This window comes from Lithobates pipiens, unplaced genomic scaffold (assembly GCF_037356315.1).
Source record: "Lithobates pipiens isolate NorthernLeopardFrog02 unplaced genomic scaffold, aLitPip1_a1.2 Scaffold_8, whole genome shotgun sequence".
Classification (NCBI taxonomy): Eukaryota; Metazoa; Chordata; class Amphibia; order Anura; family Ranidae; genus Lithobates; species Lithobates pipiens.
Window position 1 is genome coordinate 590,155,974 of NW_027507903.1, and position 22,866 is coordinate 590,178,839.

Sequence of the window (22,866 nt, forward strand, 5' to 3'; positions counted from 1 at the left end):
CTTTTGCATGACCAATCATATACATCCACATTTATGTTCGTCATACATTAAATGGAATTTTTTAGGGGAATTTTTGATAAAAGGTCCCCAGACACACATATATATATATATATATATATATATATATATATATATATGATATGGTTTTATGACCTTAAACTGTCTATAATAATTTGAACATAAAACCACAATATTTCATTTCACCTTACAATGTTCTATGTCTGTAAAATTCTAAATGTCAGCTGTGACCACAAATGCATCCTGTTTTCCGAGCGATTTTGCACTTCAAAAGAATATTGCAAAAGCTTTGCAGGTGAAGCCTACGTATCTCTATGTATATATCTTTGCAAGAAGTTTCTAGTATAATAAAAGTATATATTTCTAGTATAATAAAATGAGCATAAGCTTAAAGGGTGACTCTCCCTACCCTTACAATCCCTCCTCTGATCATGAAGGACGAAGTCCTTTCTTGATCATTCTCAATACCACTTATGTTCTGAGTAGAACATAGCCATGGCTGTGTCTGGGTCTGAAGTGGAAGGTTTGATTTTGGTAATTCTACTCATTAGACAAAATACAATCTTAATGGTGGCATAAATTGCAATTCCCAGGATAAGTATGATGATGAGGATCATTCCTACTTTCCTGAAGAAATTCATGATACTAACCCAGAATGAACCAAACCAACCTCCCACTCCAGAGAATGGATTCCAGGAATCTCCCAGACGTCTCATGCGATCCTGTAATTTTGCCCTTTCATCATTGTGTCCTTTTATAATTTCATAGTAATCAGTTACCTCCAGGTCCTTAGATGGTTTAGTTAGATTATTCATATATGTGCAGCACAGGCTTTTGTCTCCTGTAATGTCACAAAGTCCAGTGAGGACCATCATCATTCTTTCCTGTCTCTGTTTAATAATTTCTTGTTCAAACAAAATCTTTCTCAGTTCCTCATTTAGTAATCCTATGTCTATAGCGGTTTCATCCATCCAAGAATCTACTAACATCCCAAATTCATCCACCTTGGTGAGAGCATTGTATATACCTGCTCCACCAAATGATGCAAACACTTTATCCCACCAGATAGTAACTTCCCTTTTGTGTCTCCCGAACTCTAAGTGGCCATGTGCTGGTATCATTGAGACAGGAGAATCTCCTGTCGTGGTTCCCATGAAGGGTATCATTTTTACAAGGGTACACCAACTAGCTGTTTTCCAGTCCATGGGGTAGGGAATAGTGGTGTGACACCACAGGGCAGAACAAACCATCCATCCATGTGGAACATGGGGTGCTGGTACTATTTTGGGGGAACTTAGTTTAGATCAGAGTCCTACAAGGCACAACCAATCTCCCAATGAGGGGGTATCATCTTCCTCTTCCCCCATCCAAGGGTTTTTCATATGTGTGTCTTGTAGCCATTCAAGTGCTTGGGATAAGTTATATCCTCTGGCACATTTGGATATATTATAACGGGACATATTGGATATTCGATCATCAAGGTTAGGGATATTATGTGTAAGTAATCTTTCTACTTCTATTGTACCATTCAGAGCTAGGGGCAAATCTAACATGGTGAAATTTACCAAAGTATCTCTACAGAACTGGGCATTATAGAGATCTCTCCCTGCTCCATTTAAGAAGCAGAATTGGGGTTTCCTGGTATATCCAGTAAATAACAGGGGCTTGTTAATTGTAGTAGTATTTGCTAAAGGGACCTGCTGGGTGATATTTAGCAGCTGTTCTAGGGTGATGGGCCTTCCAACCATGGGAACTGAGTGTCGGCCCGTGCCCATATGAGAACATACCCAACATTCAGAATGATTTTGCATCCTTGCGAAAGCATGCATCATTATGAAGTGATGTGGGATGGTATCAGGAACTGAATAGGTCTCTGGGTCTAATTGAGCTCCATTATTATCACTGTCCAAATTTGGTTTTAGGATTTCTTTCCTTGCCTTTGAGAAAGACAATAATTATAGTTGTGATTGTGACAGGGGGTATTCAGATTGCCTGTGAGATCTTCTATGTTGTATCACACTATTGATACCCTTGGCTTCCATCTTCTGTTTTTTAAATTTAGTCACACATTTTTGTGCTAGAAAATTATTGGGATGCATGCACCACGTTTTGTTCTCTCCTTTGTATGTTGCTAACAATATGGTTGCTGTTATATTACATGTCCCATTCCTCCTCTGGATGTGATACTCAGTAACTGCTGCAGCTTGTGATTTTGACATCTTATATCCTGTCTTTGTACAGCAAGGATAATTATAACTCATCCCTGTAAATGTTGCTCTACCCTTGACCCCTATACTGTCATTCCTATTCATTCCGCATGAAGGTGTAAGCCTACACCCAAAAACAGTTAACAAGAATACCTTCATGGTTAATGCAATTGACAAAATAAGAATAACTCTAACATTGCACCTTCTGGGCTTTGTGGATGGGGCTTGGGGGAGCCCAGAAGGAAAGCAGCCTGGCTGTGGGATAAAGGGGGTCTGTAGGGCTGGAGGGGAGAGGGGCAGGGAATGATGGGATCAGAGTCTCTTCGGATCCGAGGGGGAGGGGGGTGGCAGGGAATGGTTGGGTCAGAGTCTCTTCGGATCCGTTTGGTCCTGGTTTTGGGTCCATCTCTGGTTCTTGCTGCTGTGGCACTTTCTTTATCCTTGATACGTGGATCCATTGTGGGCTTTGGTCGGTCAGAATTGCTGTCCTGGAGACCTTGAAGACTTCAAATGGACCTTGAAAGACGGGACCTGGTTGCTTGCGGACTGCAAGTTGTTTGAGCAACACTTTGCTGGTATGAAGGGATGTGTTGGTTCTGTGGAAAGAGGAGGAAAGGTGACAGCAACTTTGTCATAGTTTTCAGTAAGGCTACTTACCAAATGTTTCACGTGCTCTTCCTGTAAGGAATATAAGTTAGACTCCTCACATATTTTAGGGGCTTTTTGTGCTGGCCTACCCATTAGGATTTCAAAGGGGGAGAGTCCTGTCCTGGCATGGAGGGGTGGTTCTTATCTGGAAGAGTACCCCTGGCAAGAAATGAAGCCAGTTCTTCATAGTACCCTGTGTGGCCTTCCTTAGCTTGTCCTTAATGTTCCTGTTCATTCTTTCCACTACTCCTGCACTCTGGGGATGGTAAGGAATGTGGAGTTTCCATTGTATCCCCAGAACTTTCACTAATTCTCGGGTGAGTTTTGCTGTGAAAGTGGGCCCCTGGTCAGAGTATATGGTAGCAGGTAAACCAAACCTACTGATCCAATGATTGATTATGCATCTAGTGGCTATCCCTGCGGTCTCTACTGTAACGGGAACGACTTCCGGCCAGGAAGAAAATGTGTTCACCATAACGCAAAGATATTTGATGTTTCCCTTTTGTTTTGGCATATGTGTGAAATCTATCTGTATATCTTGCAGGGGACCTAAGGGGAGATGTCCATGTAAACCATGTTTTGGACCTTGAGCATTGTTTTGTGCCCAGGTGAGACATGAGTCCACTAGCTGACTGACCAGAGAATGCGCTTTCTGTGTGCAAAAGCTTTGGTTATACAGTTGAAAAAGAGGCTTTTTTCCTATGTGTCCAGGACCATGAAGGTATGACAGGATTAAGGGAGCAACAGCTTCTGGGATCCCTATGACTCCCTCCTTGTTTGACCACAAACCATCCGGATTGCGTGTCAAACCTGCATGAACCCAGCAATGTATGTCTTCGGGTTGTGCTTTTCTTTGTACAAGAGAAGCTGTGGAGGGAAAAATCAGGAGATAAGAAATCTGTTGAGAACAACATTTGAGTTTTCTCCACAGGTATCTCGTTAGCTGCAGCTTTGGCTGCTCTGTCAGCTAAATTGTTACCTTTGGTAGTTTCTGATTTGTCATAAGAATGGCCTTTCACTTTTATAACATTAACCTTGGATGGTAAATGGAGTGCTTGTAGGAGGTTCTCCACCCATTTTTGGTTGGTAATTTGTTTGTTGTCTGCGGGATGAAATCCCTGATTAATCCAGATCATTCCATAATTATGGGCCACGTTGAAAGCGTATTTACTGTCAGTGTAAATGTTCACTTTCTGTCCCTGAAATAGCTGACATGCTCTGGTTAAGGCATGGAGTTCAGCTTGTTGTGCTGAAGTGGCTGTCAGTGGTTTTGCTTCAATAATTATATCAGGCAAAGAAACTACTGCGTACCCTGTTCTGTATGTATTATCTGATGGTCTGGAACAACTTCCGTCAACAAAAATGTTCAGAAATTTAGGGTTGGGAGTGTCAGTGAGGTCCGGTCTTGGTGAAGTTGTATCTGTCAATTCTTTAGAACAGTCATGGGTGGGAGTGATTGCAATGGGCAGTCTAAGTAAGGAGTGTAACAATCTAACTGCTGGGGTAGTTTCAGAGCATGATTTCACTGTGAGTCCGTGTGTGTTTAATAACACAATCTCATAACCACTGGATCTTTGAGCTGTCATGTTTTGAGTTGACATGTTTTGTAGAAGATGCACTACAGAGTGTGTCAGTGTCGAGAGTAATTTTAGATGCCTCCTTTACGGTCATAGCACAAGCAGCCACAGCTTGTAAACAGGCAGGCATGCCCTGGACTTGAATTGGTAGTTTTTTTGAAAGGTAGGCCACGGGGCGGTAGTGAGTGCCGTGCATTTTCGCTAGAACCGCAGCCCCTGACTACACAGTATAGCACAAAGGATTTTTGTAATCTGGCAAGCCCAGTGCTGGGGCACTGGCCAAGGACAGTAACAAAGAGTTAAAAGCTTGTGTCATTTCCTCAGTATATGTGACCTGTTTTGGGGCAGTCAATGCAGTGGCAGGGCGTAGGACTGAGTCATAAATAGAGCAGTCTGGGATCCATTGCCTACAGTAGACGATAGAGCCGAGGAAGGAAAGGAGCGCTGCCTTATCCTTCGGGGGACCGAGACAGGTCAGAGTCTTGACTCGTTCAGGGGACACCTGTCGTGTCCCACCTGAGATAATACATCCTAGGTATTCCACCTTGTCCCTGCACCACTGGATCTTTTTCCGAGATGCCAAGTGGCCTTTGAGGGCCAGGTGAGTCATCAGGCTCTCAGAGTGTTCTGCACACTGTGTCCCGCTCTCACTACACAACAGTAGGTCATCTACATATTGTAGTAGGAAAGATCCCTGGGGTGGCACCCAGTCATCCAAGGTGACTTTCAAAACCATTGAAAAGGCTGCTGGACTGTCCACATATCCCTGAGGGAGACGTGTCCATGTCAGCTGTTGGCCAGGGCCCCAGGTAAAAGCAAATATTTCCTGAAAATCCTCATGTACATCAATGCTAAAGAAAGCATTGGATAAGTCTAGTACCGTGTAAATGGTGGATGTGACAGGAATATTTACAAATACCCCAGTGATGTCTGAAACTAAAGGTGGGAGAGCGGCTGTATGCATTTGTTTATTCCCCGTAGGCCCTGCACCATCCTCCACTCCCCACTGGCCTTTCCAACAGGATTTATGGGAGTGTTCCAGGGGCTGATGATTGGTTTGAGGATTCCCCTTTGTAAGTAATCTTCAATTTGTGGCTGTATACCCTGTAGTTTCTGAGTGTGTAATGGGTATTGTTTCTGAAAGATGGGAGAGGTGTTGGGTTTGAAAGTAGGGACATATGGAGTGCATTTGATATGTCCTACATCTGTCTTGGACTTTGCCCAAATTGGGTGAGTCTCCAAGGGGGCTGGTATGAACATGAAGTAAAAGGTCAGGTCCCTTCGTTTAGGCTAGTTAATTCACAGTTAACTGCTTTAGCCCTCATACTCCCTTTTAGGTTAAATTTGATAGTCAGTCCTAAAGATGACATAAGGTCTCTCCCCATCAGACATAAGGGACATTCGGTCAAGATGGCAAAGGTTTGTTTGGTCAGTAACTTATCTTCTAGATCGGTCACTTCTAGAGGTTCAGTGATTTTGTGTGTAACTTCAGTTCCATTTATTCCCACAGAGCAACCCTCGGTACAATTCTCATTGATAAACTTGGGGTCATTTAAACAGGAAGTCAATGCGCCTGAATCGATTAAAAAAGTGACCATATGTCCTGCAACTTTTAGAACTACTTGTGGAAGTGTTTTCCAATGAGAAGAGAAAAAGTGCATTACCAAGGTGGGAACATGCTCCGGGCGTCCCTATGGTCTAGGGTGGAAGGGGTTACGGGGATTATTATCCCTGTACCCCGGCCAGTCCACCTTAATTAGATCTATTGAATTTCGTGGCTCTACGGGCTGTCTGTTAGTAGGTTGATTTGGAGGGCGACCGGGAGTTCTACTTTCATTTTGTATGTGAGTGCGTTTTTGTTCTTGCGGATATCCCTGTTGGTGTTGTTGACCTCTTCCTTGATATCTGCCTCTGAAATCAGCTCTCCTGGGACCACCTCACCGTGGTCTGTAGCCCCTCCTTTGAGGACAATCAGATTTCCAGTGGGAAGGATCCCCACAATTAAAACAACCTTGATTGTCATAGGGCTGAGGATATGACCCTCGTGGTCGGTCATTGAGAGCGGGAAACATGGCAGAAATACCAGGGGAGATTTCAGGTGTGATTTGTGTGAATAATCCCCCTTTTGTATGAAAAACCCGGAGGATGCTCGTTTTTTAACGTCCTCCATAAAATCTTTAGGACTCTGTTTAGCCCAATCAGAATTAACAAATTTTATAATTTGTGTGACTTTAGGGTCTCCGTTCTTCATGGCTGTACTGACAAATAATTGTGGGCTGTCAATTTCACAGGATGTGTAAATTTTAAACAACCGTGACACAAAGGAATAAAACTCTTCCCCTGTTTGTTGTTTACATGCAAGTAAATAATTTATAGGCATTTCTGGTTTATATGCTTTTCTCCAGGCAGCTAGGAGTTTGTTCCAAAAGCCAGCCCAATCTTCCTCATCTTCATATAACTTGCATTCCCGTACCCAGTCTGTGACTTTCAGTTCTGCAGTGGTTTCAGGAGCTACAGCAGTTATAATAACTTCCAAATCCTCTCCAAACATCCTTGCCCCTTGACAGTATCTTTTAAGAAAATTTACAGCTGCCTTGGGATCCTTTTTAGGTTTAGGACATGTTTCCTTAATTTTCTTGACCGTGCCTAGGGGCAAGGGAATTTGTACTTGGGTAGTACCCATAGTAATAAGGGGAGACTTAAGGGCTGTTACATCTTCTTCATCTGGGGTCCTACTATCTGTTTCATTTACAGACTTTTGGAGAGGCATTTTATAAGGTTACTCATTTTTAAAGAGAGGTCATTTTCATCACTCTGAGGTGAGTCCTCTGTTTGTTGTGAGACTTCTTCTTCCTCGCTCTCCGACCAAATAGGAGAACGAGAACGACTTCTGGAACCATGTCCCTGAATCCCTTCTATTTATATACATCAGTTTCAGAACACACTCTCAATGATTTTGGACAGACTATAAATTGTTCACCTGTTCTGAATTCAATGGTACTCCTGACACCTTTAACAGTTAAACCTTCTTGAAACACAAAATTATTATGTATATTAAACCTTAATGTTTGTATCCATGGTGCACCTTCACGGAACAAAGGACCCTTTCTTATTCTGTGAAAATAACCTCCAACAACACTAGAGACCAAATATGTTTGAGAACCTTTGTACACAAATAACAGGCCTGTTAAACACTAGGGACAACGCCCTGCCGACAGGTGTCCAGGACAATGTCCTAACATTAATTCTAGAGGTTTCCAGTGACCAGTCCTTTATAATCGAAAACTTACATTTTCAATTATTTCTTTAAATTCCTATCTTAATCCCAGCCACCCTAGCGAGGATTCCAATATATCTTACTTCTTAACTGAGCGAGCTACCTTCTTTCAAAGACAGAGACAGAAATTATATCATTGTCTTGAAAACCACAATATCACTACATCACGTGTTCAAGGTACAGCATCAACAAGGTAAGCTTTTCAAAAAGACTTATAAAAAGTAATTTTAAAGAATGCTTACCTTGTTTAATGGCTGTACTCCACTTCTGGTACCAATTCTGTAAGGTGCGCCCCTCCTTGATTAGCTCGAGCTGGACTTTAGTGGTCACTGGAAAGCCCTCTCAATCGATTGGGTAGTCAGACAACCATAGGCGTTGATGGTTTATCATGAGTACAAAAGTCTTTATTTCCTGTTACCACTTTTATGTGCTTCAAACATTGCATAGAGACAGAAGGAAGGCCTTTTGTCAGCCAATCAGGATTATACAAGACATTCAAGACACAATGGCCCTTTGAATGACCAATCATATACATCCACATTTATGTTCGTCATACATTAAGCAGAATTTTTTATAAAAAGTCCCTATATATATATATTTATTATTATATATATATATATATATATATATATATATATATATATATATATATATATATATATATATATATACACATATACATATATATATATATATATATATATATATATATATATATATATACATATATATATATATATATATATATATATATATGGTTTTATGACCTTAAACTGACTATAAATAATTTGAACATAAAACCACAATATTTCATTTCGCCTTACCATGTTCTATGTCTGTAAAATTCTAAATGTCAGCTGTGACCACAAAAGCATCCTGTTTTCTGAGCTATTTTGCACTTCAAAGGAATCTTGCAAAAGCGGTACAAAGGGTAAACCGCGCTACTCAAACAACAAAAGAAAGTAACCTATAAGCAGCAACCCTAATCGTAATACTCCGATATCAACTAAATAGGTGAACAAAATGAGCTGCGCTAAAAACCAAAAAATAATGTACCTAAACCTAATCAAAAACTATACCGATAAACATAAAAAAGAACAATATTGAGTGACGAAAAATAATATTGAGTGACGAAAAATAAGATAGATAAATAGTATACAGGAATGCTATCATATCATCATATAAGTGAATAAAGTGTGTACTAGATCTAAAATAAAGTCAACATAAATAATATAAAATATGAAAAATATAGAAAAAAAACTCCCCACAAAAATTAATGTAATATTAAAACAAAACAAAAATTGTGCGTGCTAAATTAAACCAATAAAATAGCAAAAATAGTATTCAAAGGTGATAAAAAGTTCATATGTGGTGAAGAAAAAATTTGTCCAAAGAGTATTGTTGAATCCTCAAAATTGATAATAAGGTGCAAAAATATCCACAAATACATGTATATAAAAAATAATCAAAACAGTCCTCCACCAGTGAGAAGAGGGGCCGCTTACCAGAGTTTTAGATCCCAGTGTTAGTGAGATCAGTAAGGCAACAGCACAGAGGTTTCTAGATAAACCGTCACAGGCACCACACCGTTTGCATCTCCAATACGAAGGCTCCAATCAGGAAACGAAGGTATCGTAGATTGCTGGCACCATGCTGCTTCTATCTCCAATACGAAGCCTCCAGTCAGGAAACGAGGAATCTTGCAAAAGCTTTGCAGGTGAAGCCTACGTATCTCTATGTATACATCTTTGCAAGCAGTTTCTAGTATAATAAAAGTATATATTTCTAGTATAATAAAATGAGCATAAGCTTAAAGGGTGACTCTCCCTACCCTTACACTCACTAGCACCTCCTCTCAGTGAGACGATTAATTAACCTTTTCTTAAATGGGACATTAGATATCCAGTGAAAACAAAATGCAATATCTCATACCACGTAAAAAAAAAAAAAAATTATATATTTTCTGACAGTAGGAGATGCTGTCACGGTAAAATTGATAGTTTAGGGGACACAGGGTGTGCACATTTGCTTGATGCAAGACTGCAGAGCATAGGTGTGGACTGGAGAAGACTGCTTTCACAGCTTTCTCCAGGTTTTGGTATTCGGTCATGGGGCTCTGTAGTGTGGAGATTCCACAGTGTCTTGGGTGGGACGGGATCTCCAACCCTGTGTCTAGACAGGTGCAGAGTAAAATATTTCGTTTCGTAATTTCGTTTTCATCCGAAAACTTAATTTATTTAGTTACTCCTGAAATTCGTTTTTATTTATTTTGTTTTTCGTTCAAAAAATGCATTCGTCTGAAAATCCACATGAATTACGATCGAATCTGTCTTTGAAGGCTTATGGTGTCTGTCGAATGTATAAAGAAGATTCGATGGAGCTAGTATACAGCATACTTTAGAACCCTATTAAACTCTATGGGACTCCAACGTTCAAAATCTAAAGTGCTAATTGTAAAGACTAATTTGCAAGTTACTGTCCTAAAAAGTGTTTGGGGACCTGGGTCCTGCCCCAGGGGACATGTATCTATGCAGTGATTTTAATAATGATTAAAGTGAAACAATAAAAGTGTAATATTCCTTTAAATTTCGTAGGGGGGGTTGTCTATAGTATGCCTGTGAAGGGGCGCATGTTTCTGGTGCTTAGAACTGTCCCTGCACAAAGTGTCATTTATGCAGGAAAAAAAGTCCTTTAAAATCTCTCGCAGCTATTATGAATTGTCGGCTCCATAATACAGAGAACACTCATTGAAAGTCATTGATAAAAAAAATAAATAAATACATTTAAAAAAAAGCGTGGGGGTCCCCCAAATTCAATTACCAGGCCCTTCAGGTCTGGTATGGATATTAAGGGGAACCCTGCCTCAAATTTAAGAAAAAATTTGACGTGGGGTTCCCCCTAAATATCCATAACCAGACCCTTCAGGTCTGGTATGGATATTAAGGGGAACCCCGCATCAAATGTAAAAAAAAATTGACGTGGGGGTCCCCCTAAAAATCCATACCAGACCCTTTATCCGAGCATGCAACCTGGCAGGCCGCAGGAAAAGAGGGGGGGACGAGAGAGCGGCCCCCCCTCCTGAACCGTACCAGGCCACATGCCCTCAACATTGGGAGGATGCTTTGGGGGTCTGTGACCCCTCAAAGCACCTTGTCCCCATGTTGATGAGGACAAGGGCCTCATCCTCACAACCCTGGCCGGTGGTTGTGAGGGTCTGCGGGCGGGGGGCTTATCAGAATCTGGAAGCCCCCTTTAACAAGGGGACCCCCAGATCCCGCCCCCCCCTGTTTGAAATGGTAAGGGGGTACAATATTACCCCTACCATTTCACAAAGAAAGTGTAAAAAATAGTTAAATAAGCCAAACACACTTTTGAAAAATTCCTTTATTAAAAATAAAAAAAAATAAAAAAAAAGATTCCAGCGGTGGTAATCCATTCTTGCTATCCAGCGACGGACGGTCATCTCTCCAGCGATGGCTCATCTCATCCAGCGCAGCGTATCCATCCTTCTTCTGTCTCCGCGGTGGAGACACTGCAAGGATTCCGGCGGCCTGATGTTTCTTATTTACGGAGGGCGGGGCCACCCGTCACCTGACCCCGCCCCCTCTGACGCAAGGGGAAACCCGGGGTTCCCCGTGATGTGTGGGTGACCCGCCCCCTCTGATGTAACACAGGCAGGTTTCCGTTACATCAGAGGGGTGCGGGGTCACCCATACGTCACAGGGAACCCCGGGTTTCCCCTTGTGTCAGAGGGGGGCGGGGTCAGGTGACGGGTGGCCCCGCCCTCCGTATATAAGAAACGTCAGGCCGCCGGAATCCTTGCAGTGTCTCCACCGCGGAGACAGAAGAAGGATGCTGCGCTGGATGAGATGAGCCATCGCTGGAGAGATGACCGTCCGTCGCTGGATAGCAAGAGTGGATTACCGCCGCTGGAATATTTTTTTAATTTTTTTTATTTTTAATAAAGGAATTTTTCAAAAGTGTGTTTTTCTTATTTACTTTTACTTTTGTACCCCCTTACCATTTCAAACAGGGGGGGGCCGGGATCTGGGGGTCCCCTTGTTAAAGGGGGCTTCCAGATTCTGATAAGCCCCCCGCCCGCAGACCCTCACAACCATCGGCCAGGGTTGTGAGGATGAGGCCCTTGTCCTCATCAACATGAGGACAAGGTGCTTTGAGGGGTCAAAGACCCCCAAAGCATCCTCCCAATGTTGAGGGCATGTGGCCTGGTACGGTTCAGGAGGGAGGGGGGCCGCTCTCTCATCCCCCCCTCTTTTCCTGCGGCCTGCCAGGTTGCGTGCTCGGATAAAGGGTCTGGTATGGATTTTTAGGGGGACCCCCACGTCAATTTTTTTTTACATTTGACGCGGGGTTCCCCTTAATATCCATACCAGACCTGAAGGGTCTGGTTATGGATATTTAGGGGGAACCCCACGTCAAATTTTTTCTTAAATTTGAGGCAGGGTTCCCCTTAATATCCATACCAGACCTGAAGGGCCTGGTAATTGAATTTGGGGGACCCCCACGCTTTTTTATTTATTTATTAATTTATTTTTTTATCAATGACTATTAATGAGTGTTCTCTGTATTACGGAGCCGACAATTCATAATAGCTGCGAGTGATTTTAAAGGACTTTTTTTCCTGCATAAATGACACTTTGTGCAGGGACAGTTCTAAGCACCAGAAACATGAGCCCCTTCACAGGCATACTATAGACAACCCCCCCCCCTACGAAATTTAAAGGAATATTACACTTTTATTGTTTCACTTTAATCATTATTAAAATCACTGCTCCTGAAAAAACGGCCGTTTTTAAAACTTTTTTTTGCATTGATACATGTCCCCTGGGGCAGGACCCGGGTCCCCAAACACTTTTTAGGACAGTAACTTGCAGAATCTTTTCTCTCTGTCAAATCTTTTTTCTCTGTCGAATATTTTCTCTATATAATCTTGGACTAATAGAGGTAAGGTTAGGCACATTCGACCACAGGTTCTATAGACAGCTTGTTATTGTCAGAGTCACGTTGAATCTCCTATTCTATATCGAACTGTTGTAACAATGAAAACGAAAATAAAGCATTTATTTATGTTGAATCTTTCATTTTTCGGATTCTGTGCTTTCGTTATCGTTTGTCAAAACGAAAACGAAAATAGCTGAAATTCGGACGAAAATGCATTCGGACGAAAACGAATGCACATGTCTACCTGTGTCCAGATTTTGCAGATGACCAGAAGGGTGTGTGCTCAGGTGAGCCCTTTATAATGAGTTTATGGGAATACCTCAGGGCTCCCAGTTGGAGACTGTTCCACACCAAGAGATAGGAGGTCTCCAGGAGTCAGAGGGGCTGCAGGAGGCAGCCAGAACATGTGTGACTGCAAGAGGCAGTGAAACGGTCTGAGGCTTAAGACTATAGTTCGGGCTTATGGACCCCTTTTGCCTCTGAATAACTTTAATGCCAACCATTTCAGGACTATATATAAATATACCTATGGACATTTTCTCCTGAGAGACACTACTGCTGATTCCACACTGGAGATTTCAGTGTTCTCCTCTTGTTTTTAAACCGTTCTCATACTGTATTCCTCCATCCCCATTTTAATCTCTATATTATTGTGAGGGTACATTGCATCCTTGGTACCCCTTCCCTGAACATGAGCACAGAATGTTTTACCTGTTCAAGGGTAAAATTGATACTGCTCAATCAAACTTTTTCTCCCATGCTATTGAAAAAAATCTGAGCAACCCTAGTCAACTCTTCTGCACCATCGACAGATTATTAAAACAGCACAGTCCCTTCACATTACCAGCCTCAACACAGCTCTGTAACGCATTTCTAGATTTTTTTCTCCTCAGAAATTTACAAGATAAGACATTAAGTTCTTACCACATGTTTAATCCACATAACTTACTGAGTTTTACTGGCTCTTCTCTCTCCCACTTCTCTCTACTTGTACCTGCATCTCTAACTAAATTGGTCTCTATAATGAAATCTTTCACCTGCATACTTGATCCTTTCCCCAGCCATTTATTTAAATCCTGTTTTAGTACTCTATGCCCCATTCTCAATATCATAAATTACTCCCTTAGCACCAGTTTTGTACCAACAATCTTCAAAACTGCCGCCATCACCCCCATACCAAAAAAATCCAACATGGCTCTGGACCATTTAAACAATTTTCGCCCAATATCAAACATACCCTTCCTTGCCAATATCTTTGAGTGGGCTGTGATAGCTCGGTTACATAATCATTTGACTTTAAACAGAAGTATGGGTTTCACTTTTTTGTATAGATTCATACTTACCTAGGCAGATGCAGCATCAGACAGATGCTGCATCTGTCCCCGGCACCCCTGCACTGAAAACCGAGCAATCAAACACCGCCAATCACTTGGTTTTCACAGCTCCATGAGCAAAGAGCTGTAGACTGTCAGTCAAAGCTCTCTGCTCATCTCCTTCCACGCTCATTGGAGCACTGAGCTGTGGAGGGGCAGGGAGCAGCCATCTCAGGCTCTCAGCAACTCAAACATTTTTTCATAGAACAAAAGAATATATGGGGGTGCTCTTGGGACATTGGCCTGCCACAGAGCACCCCATAATGCACTGCGGTATTTCAGTGCATCGAAGGCTAAAGCATGCACCTGGCCTGTGTGTTTTGGCTAATTACCGTGCAATGTACAGTGAGAGCCATGATTGGCCAAAGGTCAATCATGGCTCAAGGGCTAAGTCCACACCCCGCACTATATAAGGCTGCTTACACAGCGGCCATGTATAGTGTGAATTAATAGAGATAGATTAGGTAGGGTAATTAGTGGATTGAGCGTGTTTTCCCACATCCAATTTGCATAGCAGGAGAATGTGACTGGCTCTCTTTGGAGCCGGTTCACATATCCCCGGGCGGCTGCAGAGTGCACTGCACAGAAACACTATCTTTGGCTTATTTTTAGGGCTAAATTGAGGCAAAGATTTGGCCCTTACTTGTCCCTGAAACGGAGAACAGGGATGCACAGCGTTTCTGTGCAATCCGCGGCCGGTTCAGGTGTGAACCAAGCCTAAAAGGTGCTATATAAAATAAAGTTTATAAATATTAATATTGTTATTATAAAACAACATTGAATAAGTGTTTATACAATTTTTTGTTTTACTTCTTTGAAAATCCCAATAGTTGCATTTTCCTTCTTAATTGATCCAATTATGGGATATGGCACTACTTTTACCTAGATTAGAAAACTTATGGATGTACTTTCAGATCTCATCAATTTTAACCACTTCAGCCCCTGAAGGATTTACCTCCTTCCTGACCAGGCCATTTTTTGGGATATGGCACTGCGTCACTTTAACTGACAATTGCACAGTTATGCGACGCTGTACCCAAACAAAATTGATGTTCTTTGTTTTTACCACAAATAGAGCTTTCTTTTGGTGGTATTTGATCACCTCTGTGTTTTTTATTTTTATTATTAAGTGGGACAATTTTAAAATGAATGTTTATTGGTGATCAATTACATGTATTAAATTTGACAATATTTGGTCAATATTGATGGCCAAGCAGCTCCCTCCATGACAACCATATTAATATGGTGTACTTAAGGTTATGGTTATATTTATTAAGTTTAATTACCAGTGGTTACTGGACATATCGTGCCTTAAGATAACATGACTTTAAGCCTGTTTTATATTACACTTCTTGTATTATCTACACTATGTGCCACTTTATGTTCACACCCCTTTTTTCTTACAAAATCAATAAAAACCTATTGCTCAAAAACTGAATGTGAAAGGCAAACCAAATTTTTGAGCACTTTTGAATAAAACTTTCAAGTCATTGAATGTACTGATGAGAATTTTCATATAAATGTTTGTACAGACATTTGATCGAAAATCCACCTGGTATAATGGCCAGCTTTAGAGAAGATTTGTCTCACTTCTAAAGTAATTCCTATCCCTGCTGTAGTTACAGGACAGGAAGTGACTGTAAAAAAAGTGGCTTTTGACTGTACAAAATGGATCCCCAGCAGACCTGGACAGGGCCAAAAAATAGGCCTGGGCAATTTAGAATGGGCAGCCAATTTTCCAGCAAACGCCCGTTCGCGAGGGTGGTTGGTGATGGGATAATCAGTCATCCGCACTGTAATGTAATGGGGCGCTGTGATATAAAGGGGTCTGCATTGTAAAGGAAACTAATGATTACAGTCCCCCTTTACAGTGCAGTTCCCTTTTCATCACAGTGCCCCTGCCAATCACAGCCCCCCATTACAGTGCCCCTTGTAGTCATGCCCCCTGCTTTTTTTCTGTAATCACAGTGGCCCCTTTTACGCTCTGCCTCCCCCGCACAGTCCTACCTTTGACAGGACGTTTTTTTATTCTTCGTTCTTTCATTTTTATCCTTTATTTTTTCTTTCTCCTTTTTTTCTTTTCATTATTATTTTTATATTTTTATTTTATTTTTTAATTTATATATATATTTTTTTATTACTTAGGTAATTTTCTTTACTTGTTCTTTTCAGTTTATTTTCCAACATTTTTCTCAGTTGCACCTTATCCTCTTAATTTGTCTCCTTTTCCCATTCATTTCTTCCTTTTTCCTATTCTCATTTCTCTTTCTTTATCCTTTTTTATTTTTCACTAGTATTTTTTTTCTTATTTTCCTCTCCTTTTTTCTGTTTCTTTTTTTCTCGCTCTCCTTTTCTCTTTATATATCCCCCTTTTTTTCTATCTGTTCTTCTTCCCTCCTTCCCCACTTCTTCCCCTTTCCTTATCTCTCTTTTGCCACCATTCATCTTTATCTAATTTACACTTTCCTGTGTCCTCCATTACTCCTTGTTCTGCCTTTTCTCATTTACCTTCTGTGTCTCCTTTCCTTGTATGCACTCCCGATCTGATGGCTCCACTTCTCACGTTTACTGTCTCCTTCACTCCCCTTGGACGTAATCTGCCTAGGTGGATAGGGTCTCCTGACATCATATATTTCCATGACATCAGCGGCCCCAACCTTGGCAGTGTCCCCTGCTGCCTAGCTATCGCTGGCCGTGGACAGCGATCGCTGTTTTTTTTTAATCAATAGTTTTTATTAAAGTTTAAATTTTTATCAAGACAAATGACAGAAATTATGACTAAATAACAGATCAGTTACAGTAGTTAGATACATAGATAATAGTATCCAAAAATAATAAAAAATATAATATAAAGAAAACCATATTAATTATCTCAATTATGATCGGGATAATAAAGATAACGATCGGGAGGTTATTAATACATCCATTGTGGAGACAATACACAAAAGTAATATCAATATTATCTTCTTATATTTATATACTGCCAATTTAAGTAATTCAAAGATGATGAACCTAAATATATTCCCGAACACCCCTATGGGTGCTAAACTGTGTTCGGGACAGTAATAATAACCTGTCATTTAATAGATACAAAACAAAGATTAAAATATTAGAGCAGGGTAAGTAATTTTTTAATTCAAGTTATCTAGGAACAAAGAACTCGTGCAATGTTTTGGGGACTAGCCCATTTTAACCATGGCTGCCATATTTTATGAGTGTGTTCTTTTTTGTGAGGCCGAAGAGCTAGAATTGATTCATAAATGTAATGAGTTTGAGTCGATTCTATCACTTTTTTTATGGAAGGAGGATCAGGATTTTTCCAGTTCCTCGTTATACTGATCCTGGCTGACAGCAAAATATGTGTAAACACATTTCTAAACTGGATAGGATATCGATCAAGATCAATGGATAATTGAGCCAGTGAGGGATTTGGAGGAATGACTGTTTTGGTAATTTCAGACATAACTTGAAAGATTTGTTCCCAATATTTCCCAAGTTTAGGGCATGTCCAAAATGTATGCAACATATCACCTTTTTTGCTGCACAATCTCCAACATTTGTTGTCAAATGTGCCGTTGAATTTAGATATTTTCTCAGGAGTAAGATACCAGCGTTGAGTCAATTTAATGGATACTTCCCATAATGTACAGCAGCATGTGGCTTTATATGTGGTGTTACAAGCTTTTTCCCATTGGTCAACTGTATAGGTGTATCTTAAGTCTTCTTCCCATCTAATTAAAGGGATAGTCTTTGTAAACACACTTTTTTGTTGAAGAAGATTATAGAAAAGAGAGATCCCTTTTTGTTGATGTATGGGGATCTTAAGGAAGGACCAAGCAGATTGGGGAACATTATAGGTCCATGATGGGAGGTTGGAAATGAAATTCTTAGTTCGGATGTAGAGGAATAAATCTGAATTTGGCAATTGAAATTTCTTTTGAAGTGTAGGAAATGGTTTGATCACCCCATTATCAAGTAGATCGGATAGATATTTAATTCCCTTCTCTATCCATGGTGTAAATGAGGTTGTCTTCATGAAATTATGTAGAGTATTTAGCGGAATTTGGACTTTGGTAGGAAGAGGGTGTGAGGAAGTTAGATGCAGAAATCGAACCCAGGATTTAAGTGTCGCTAATATTGTTGGGGAGATGCGAGAAGGTATCTTGGCTCCAAGTGCCATGGAAGGAATCCATATTGATAGATTATTTCCTGGGATCTTAGCAGTTTCCATCTTCCCCCAAATTGTAGATGGAGGAGATAGAAACCATTCCTTAGACTGTGTAAGAACCGAGGCTAAATAATAATCTTGGAAATCCACATACCCTGTTCCCTCAGCTTGACGTTTCTTCATTAAGTTTGAATGAGCACATCTAGATTTTTTACCTTGCCAGATGAATCTAGAAAACAGAGTCTGAAGGGATTTAGCTGCATTATACCTTTTGCCTCATTAGAAATCACAACAGAACAGGATATCGTTTGGAGTTCGCGACCGGCCAACGCTTTCCCATTGATGATATGCCCTGTGTTCATTTACTCTTGTAAGTGCACTTCCTTTTATGTTTATTTTTTAATAAATGGTTTTACACTATTTGGAGTGTTCTTTCCTTCTTATGGTGGACCATTTGCCTCTTGGTTGGAATACATTCGAGTCCTGCTCCGAGGGTTTCTGTCTTTGATGATCCAGGATTGACGCACATCCTGACCTGATTTTTAAGATAAGCGCTCCTTGCTGGGGCATCTGGTAAGGAGCCATTGTTATCTACACGGTGGTGGTGCACCTCATTTTGCTTCACGTCTACATATGGTTTAGAATTTGGACAGTCACCTTGGACACATGGTGTTTTTTCATTTTACTCACAAGGACTTTACAATGTTGCCATATCAACTATTTATGTAATTTATGTTTTTTGCAGGCTTCTTTTGTATGTCTTTCTTTTTTTGGGGTACCAGAATTATCGAGATTTAGTGTTGATGTTAATAGGGTTTGCTTACACCATTCGGTGACATCACACACATATTTTTTATTGTATTGTATTATTATATGCAGTCAATGTATTTAATTCTAATATTGGTGCTTATGGTATTTTTCATGTAATATCGAGCACCCTTTTACTTCACTGTTGGGCTATTTATACCCTAATATGAAACATTAGGGATTGTGCAGTTCTTCTTTCTTTTCTCTATACCTTTGATACATGTGGCCCCTATCGTAAACTATTTGAGTTTCCCAACTGTAGGATATCTATATTAATCCATACAGAGAGCTTACCAGGAGTGAGCTTCGTCCTGGTTAACCACTTGCCGACCAGCTCACATAGATATGCTTGACACATTCCCGTAAAACCCCTTACCCATACGTTGGCTCCTTTAAGAGCCATAGCAGGTGTGCGCTGCTGTATGGCGTGGACCCAATGTGTGCGACCGGGAGCACGATCACCGCTGACTACCTGCGCACGCAGGCATGAGAGCCAGAATGGGATTTGTGTGTGTAAACACACAAATCCTCGTTCTGACAGGAGAGAAGAGACAGATCTGCTGTTAGTTGTAATTACGAACAGCGATATGTCTCCTCCCCAGTCAGTCCCTTCCCCCCCACAGTAAGAAACACTCATGAGGGAACACATTTAACCCCTTCATCGACCCCTAGTGTTGACCCCCTCCCTGTCAGTGACATTTACACAGTAATCAGTGCATTTTTATAGCTCTGATCGCTGTATGTCAATCGCTCCAAAAATGTATCAAAAGTGTCTGATCTGTCTGCTGCAATGTCGCAGTACCACTAAAAATTGCAGATCACCATTACTAGTAAAAAAAAAAAAAATGCCATAAATCTATCCCCTATATTGTAGATGCTATAACCTTTGGGCAAACCAATCAATATACACTTATTGCTATTTTATTTTTCCCAAAAATGTGTAGAAGAATACATATTGGCCTAAACTGATGAAGAAATGTGTTTTTTAAAAACATTTTTTGGGACATGCATTATAGAAAAAATAAAAAAATATTGTTTTTTTTCAAAATGTTTTCAAAATTGTCACTTTATGGCGCAAAAAATAAAAACCGCAGAGGTGATCAAATACCACCAAAAAAAGTTATATTTTTGGGGTCAAAAAAGGACGTCAATTTTGTTTGGGTACAACATCACACAACCATGACAGTTAAAGCCATGCAGTGCCGTATTACAAAAAGGGTGTCATTAAGGGGGAAAATCTTATGGGGCTGAAGTGGTTTAAAGGCTAACTCCACCCTTTGCACCATGTTACACCCAGAATTAGGGTGTGATATGTAACGTGGAGCATATGGGACCTGCTCCCACTCCCAAACCATCCATCCCCAAAACAGTTTTTGGAGATTCTTATATTTATTTACAGAGATCTGTAAATAAACTACAATCTGTAGTTCTTAATAGAACACAAATGCAGTGATCATTGCACGTGTAGTCTTGTTATTGTTAAAATTACCAACTGCTAATATCCAGCAAAAGCAAAGGTGACCAGATCTGTGTAGCTGTGCAAAGGCAGCAGGACCACAGCTAATTGAAATTATAATAAGATTTATTAATAACACATTAAAAACACCCAGCACCACAAACCAAATACAAGCAAAAGTGAAACACGTGTGATAAATCAAACCTAGTAAAGAAAAACGACATAACTAGCAAAATATCATGCATTATAAACTATATACAAGAAAGGGGAAAATATTTGCTTAGACAGGGTCGACCAGGAGGTGCAAGGATCAGCAGATGAGGAAGGTCATGAAGGGGGCCAAAGCTGGGATCAGATACAAAGGGAACAGGTAGAGAAAGTGAGATCAGGGGAACAGTTACAAGATAGTAAGGGTCGGGTTAACAAGTACAGAAGCAGGATCAAGACAGGAGCAACAGGATTAGGATGTTTGGCACACAGGGCACTGTGGAAAGCTAGAGGAGGGACTAAATACCCTCCCAACAACCAGCATCAGGTGCAGACTACTTCCTGGGATCTACTGGCTGCTGGGAGACAACCACTGGTGGACAGGTATTAAAACCACAGTGCCACCAGTAAGTGTTAGGTTCCTGACACCATTGACACTTCCTCCAGCTCTCTAACTGAAAGCCTGTGTTTCAGGACAGGTGGAGAGCTGGAGGAAGATTCTGCAGGAGCCACTGACCCTGATTGCAATGCTTTGAAGGCTCATTTGAAGAAACATATTACAACCCATTTTTTCCTGCAAATATATTGTACATGCATAAAATGACTTACATACCACTGATCATATTTCATTACTTTTCTATGACGAACACATCCAAATCAATATTCCCACAACATTAAAAAAAAATAGAAAAACAACTGAGGTTGGCAATGGAAAATGAATTATGGAGATGACATGTGCACACAACTAGGACACGTGCTAATGCCGTGTACACACCAGTGGAAATTCCGCCAGAAAAAGTCAGATGAGAGCTTTTGGTTTGAAAATGCGTCCATGTGTATGCTCCAGACTTTTTCTGGTGGAATTCCAGCCAGTAAAAGATTGAGAGCATATTCTCAATTTTTTAGTCGAAAAAAGTTTCCGATCGGAAATTTCGATTGTCTGCATCAATTCCGACGTGCAAATTTCCTACGCATGCTCGGAAACAATTTGATGCATGCTCAGAAGCATTGAACTTCCTTTTCTTGGCTCATCGTAGTGTTGTACATCACCACGTTTTTGACGGTCGAAAGTTCAGCAAACTTGTGTGACTGCGTGTATGCAAGTCAAGCTTGAGTGGAATTCCGTTGGAAAAACCATCCAAGATTTTTCTGACGGAAATTTTGCTCGTGTACATGGCATTAGAATATTTTCACTACAAAAACTAATTACAAACTTACTATACTTAAATTATACTTTGTACCTACCCAAATAGCCAGCATTGCTTTCATTAGGAACAATGCTGGAACATCTTGTCTTGGAGACACTGGATAAAAATATGGGGACTTGTAGACTGCAGATGCTAGATAACAATGATGAGACTTTTATGCTGCCCATACATGAATTGAAATTTGGCTGGTTCAGCAGGGATCACCCAAATATCGATCACTGTGTGGGCTTTATCACAGGTCCAATTTTAGCCTTTTGTAGTCCAGACATTAGATATTAATGCCAAGACTTGCAGTCCAGCAGACACTGAAAAACAATGGTGGGACTTGTAGCACTGCAGACATTAGATAACACTTCAACTTGTAACCTTACACACAATGGAAAGCAATGCTAGGAGTTGTAGTACTGCAGACAATAAATTACAATGCTGCGATTTGTAGCCCTGCACACACTGAGCAGGGCTGGTTAGGATATGGTTTGTACAAGTAAAATTGTATTCTATTTATTACATTTGCAGTTTTAATGCATTTTCATATACCATAATAGATTCAATTCGCATGTTTTGTTGAGAAGTTGAAATAGCAATAATAACCTCTGAGTTACAATATATCCAAAGATGATTGAAGTCAAGGTATTGTGCATTAATGTATCCTTTGTTAAGGAAACCTATTGATTATAAATGGGCTGTCAACATAAAACAAAGGACAAAAAATTCATATTGCCTTTTTTTTTTTTTCTTTTGTAATGCAGTGCACAAGGCACTTTATGTGCGATACCCTCTCTAGTTGTACTGCAGTTTATGAAATCATGAATCGCAAACTCTTTCCACCTTAACGTCCTGAAATATGTTTTAACCATGAAAACACAAGCTTTACAATGTCCATATATAGTTCTTTAACTGGAAGCTATAATTATGTGTTTATTGCTTCATAATACAATGGTTATGGACCAACATGTCC

The 22,866-nt window shown here is 40.5% G+C and overlaps 1 protein-coding gene and 1 pseudogene across 1 annotated transcript in view; one reads left to right on the forward strand and one right to left on the reverse strand.

The window, feature by feature from the left end:
* Positions 1 to 22,866, forward strand: part of LOC143962289 (uncharacterized) — a 259,324-nt pseudogene that overhangs the window by 93,940 nt on the left and 142,518 nt on the right.
* Positions 1 to 22,866, reverse strand: part of LOC143964366 (uncharacterized) — a 127,626-nt gene that overhangs the window by 86,591 nt on the left and 18,169 nt on the right. Inside the window, 5 exon segments of the mRNA XM_077474082.1 lie at positions 696 to 1,022; positions 1,806 to 1,955; positions 3,684 to 3,740; positions 6,282 to 7,205; positions 21,946 to 22,040. Of these exon segments, the coding sequence (XP_077330208.1) occupies positions 696 to 1,022; positions 1,806 to 1,955; positions 3,684 to 3,740; positions 6,282 to 7,205; positions 21,946 to 22,040 (1,553 nt within the window).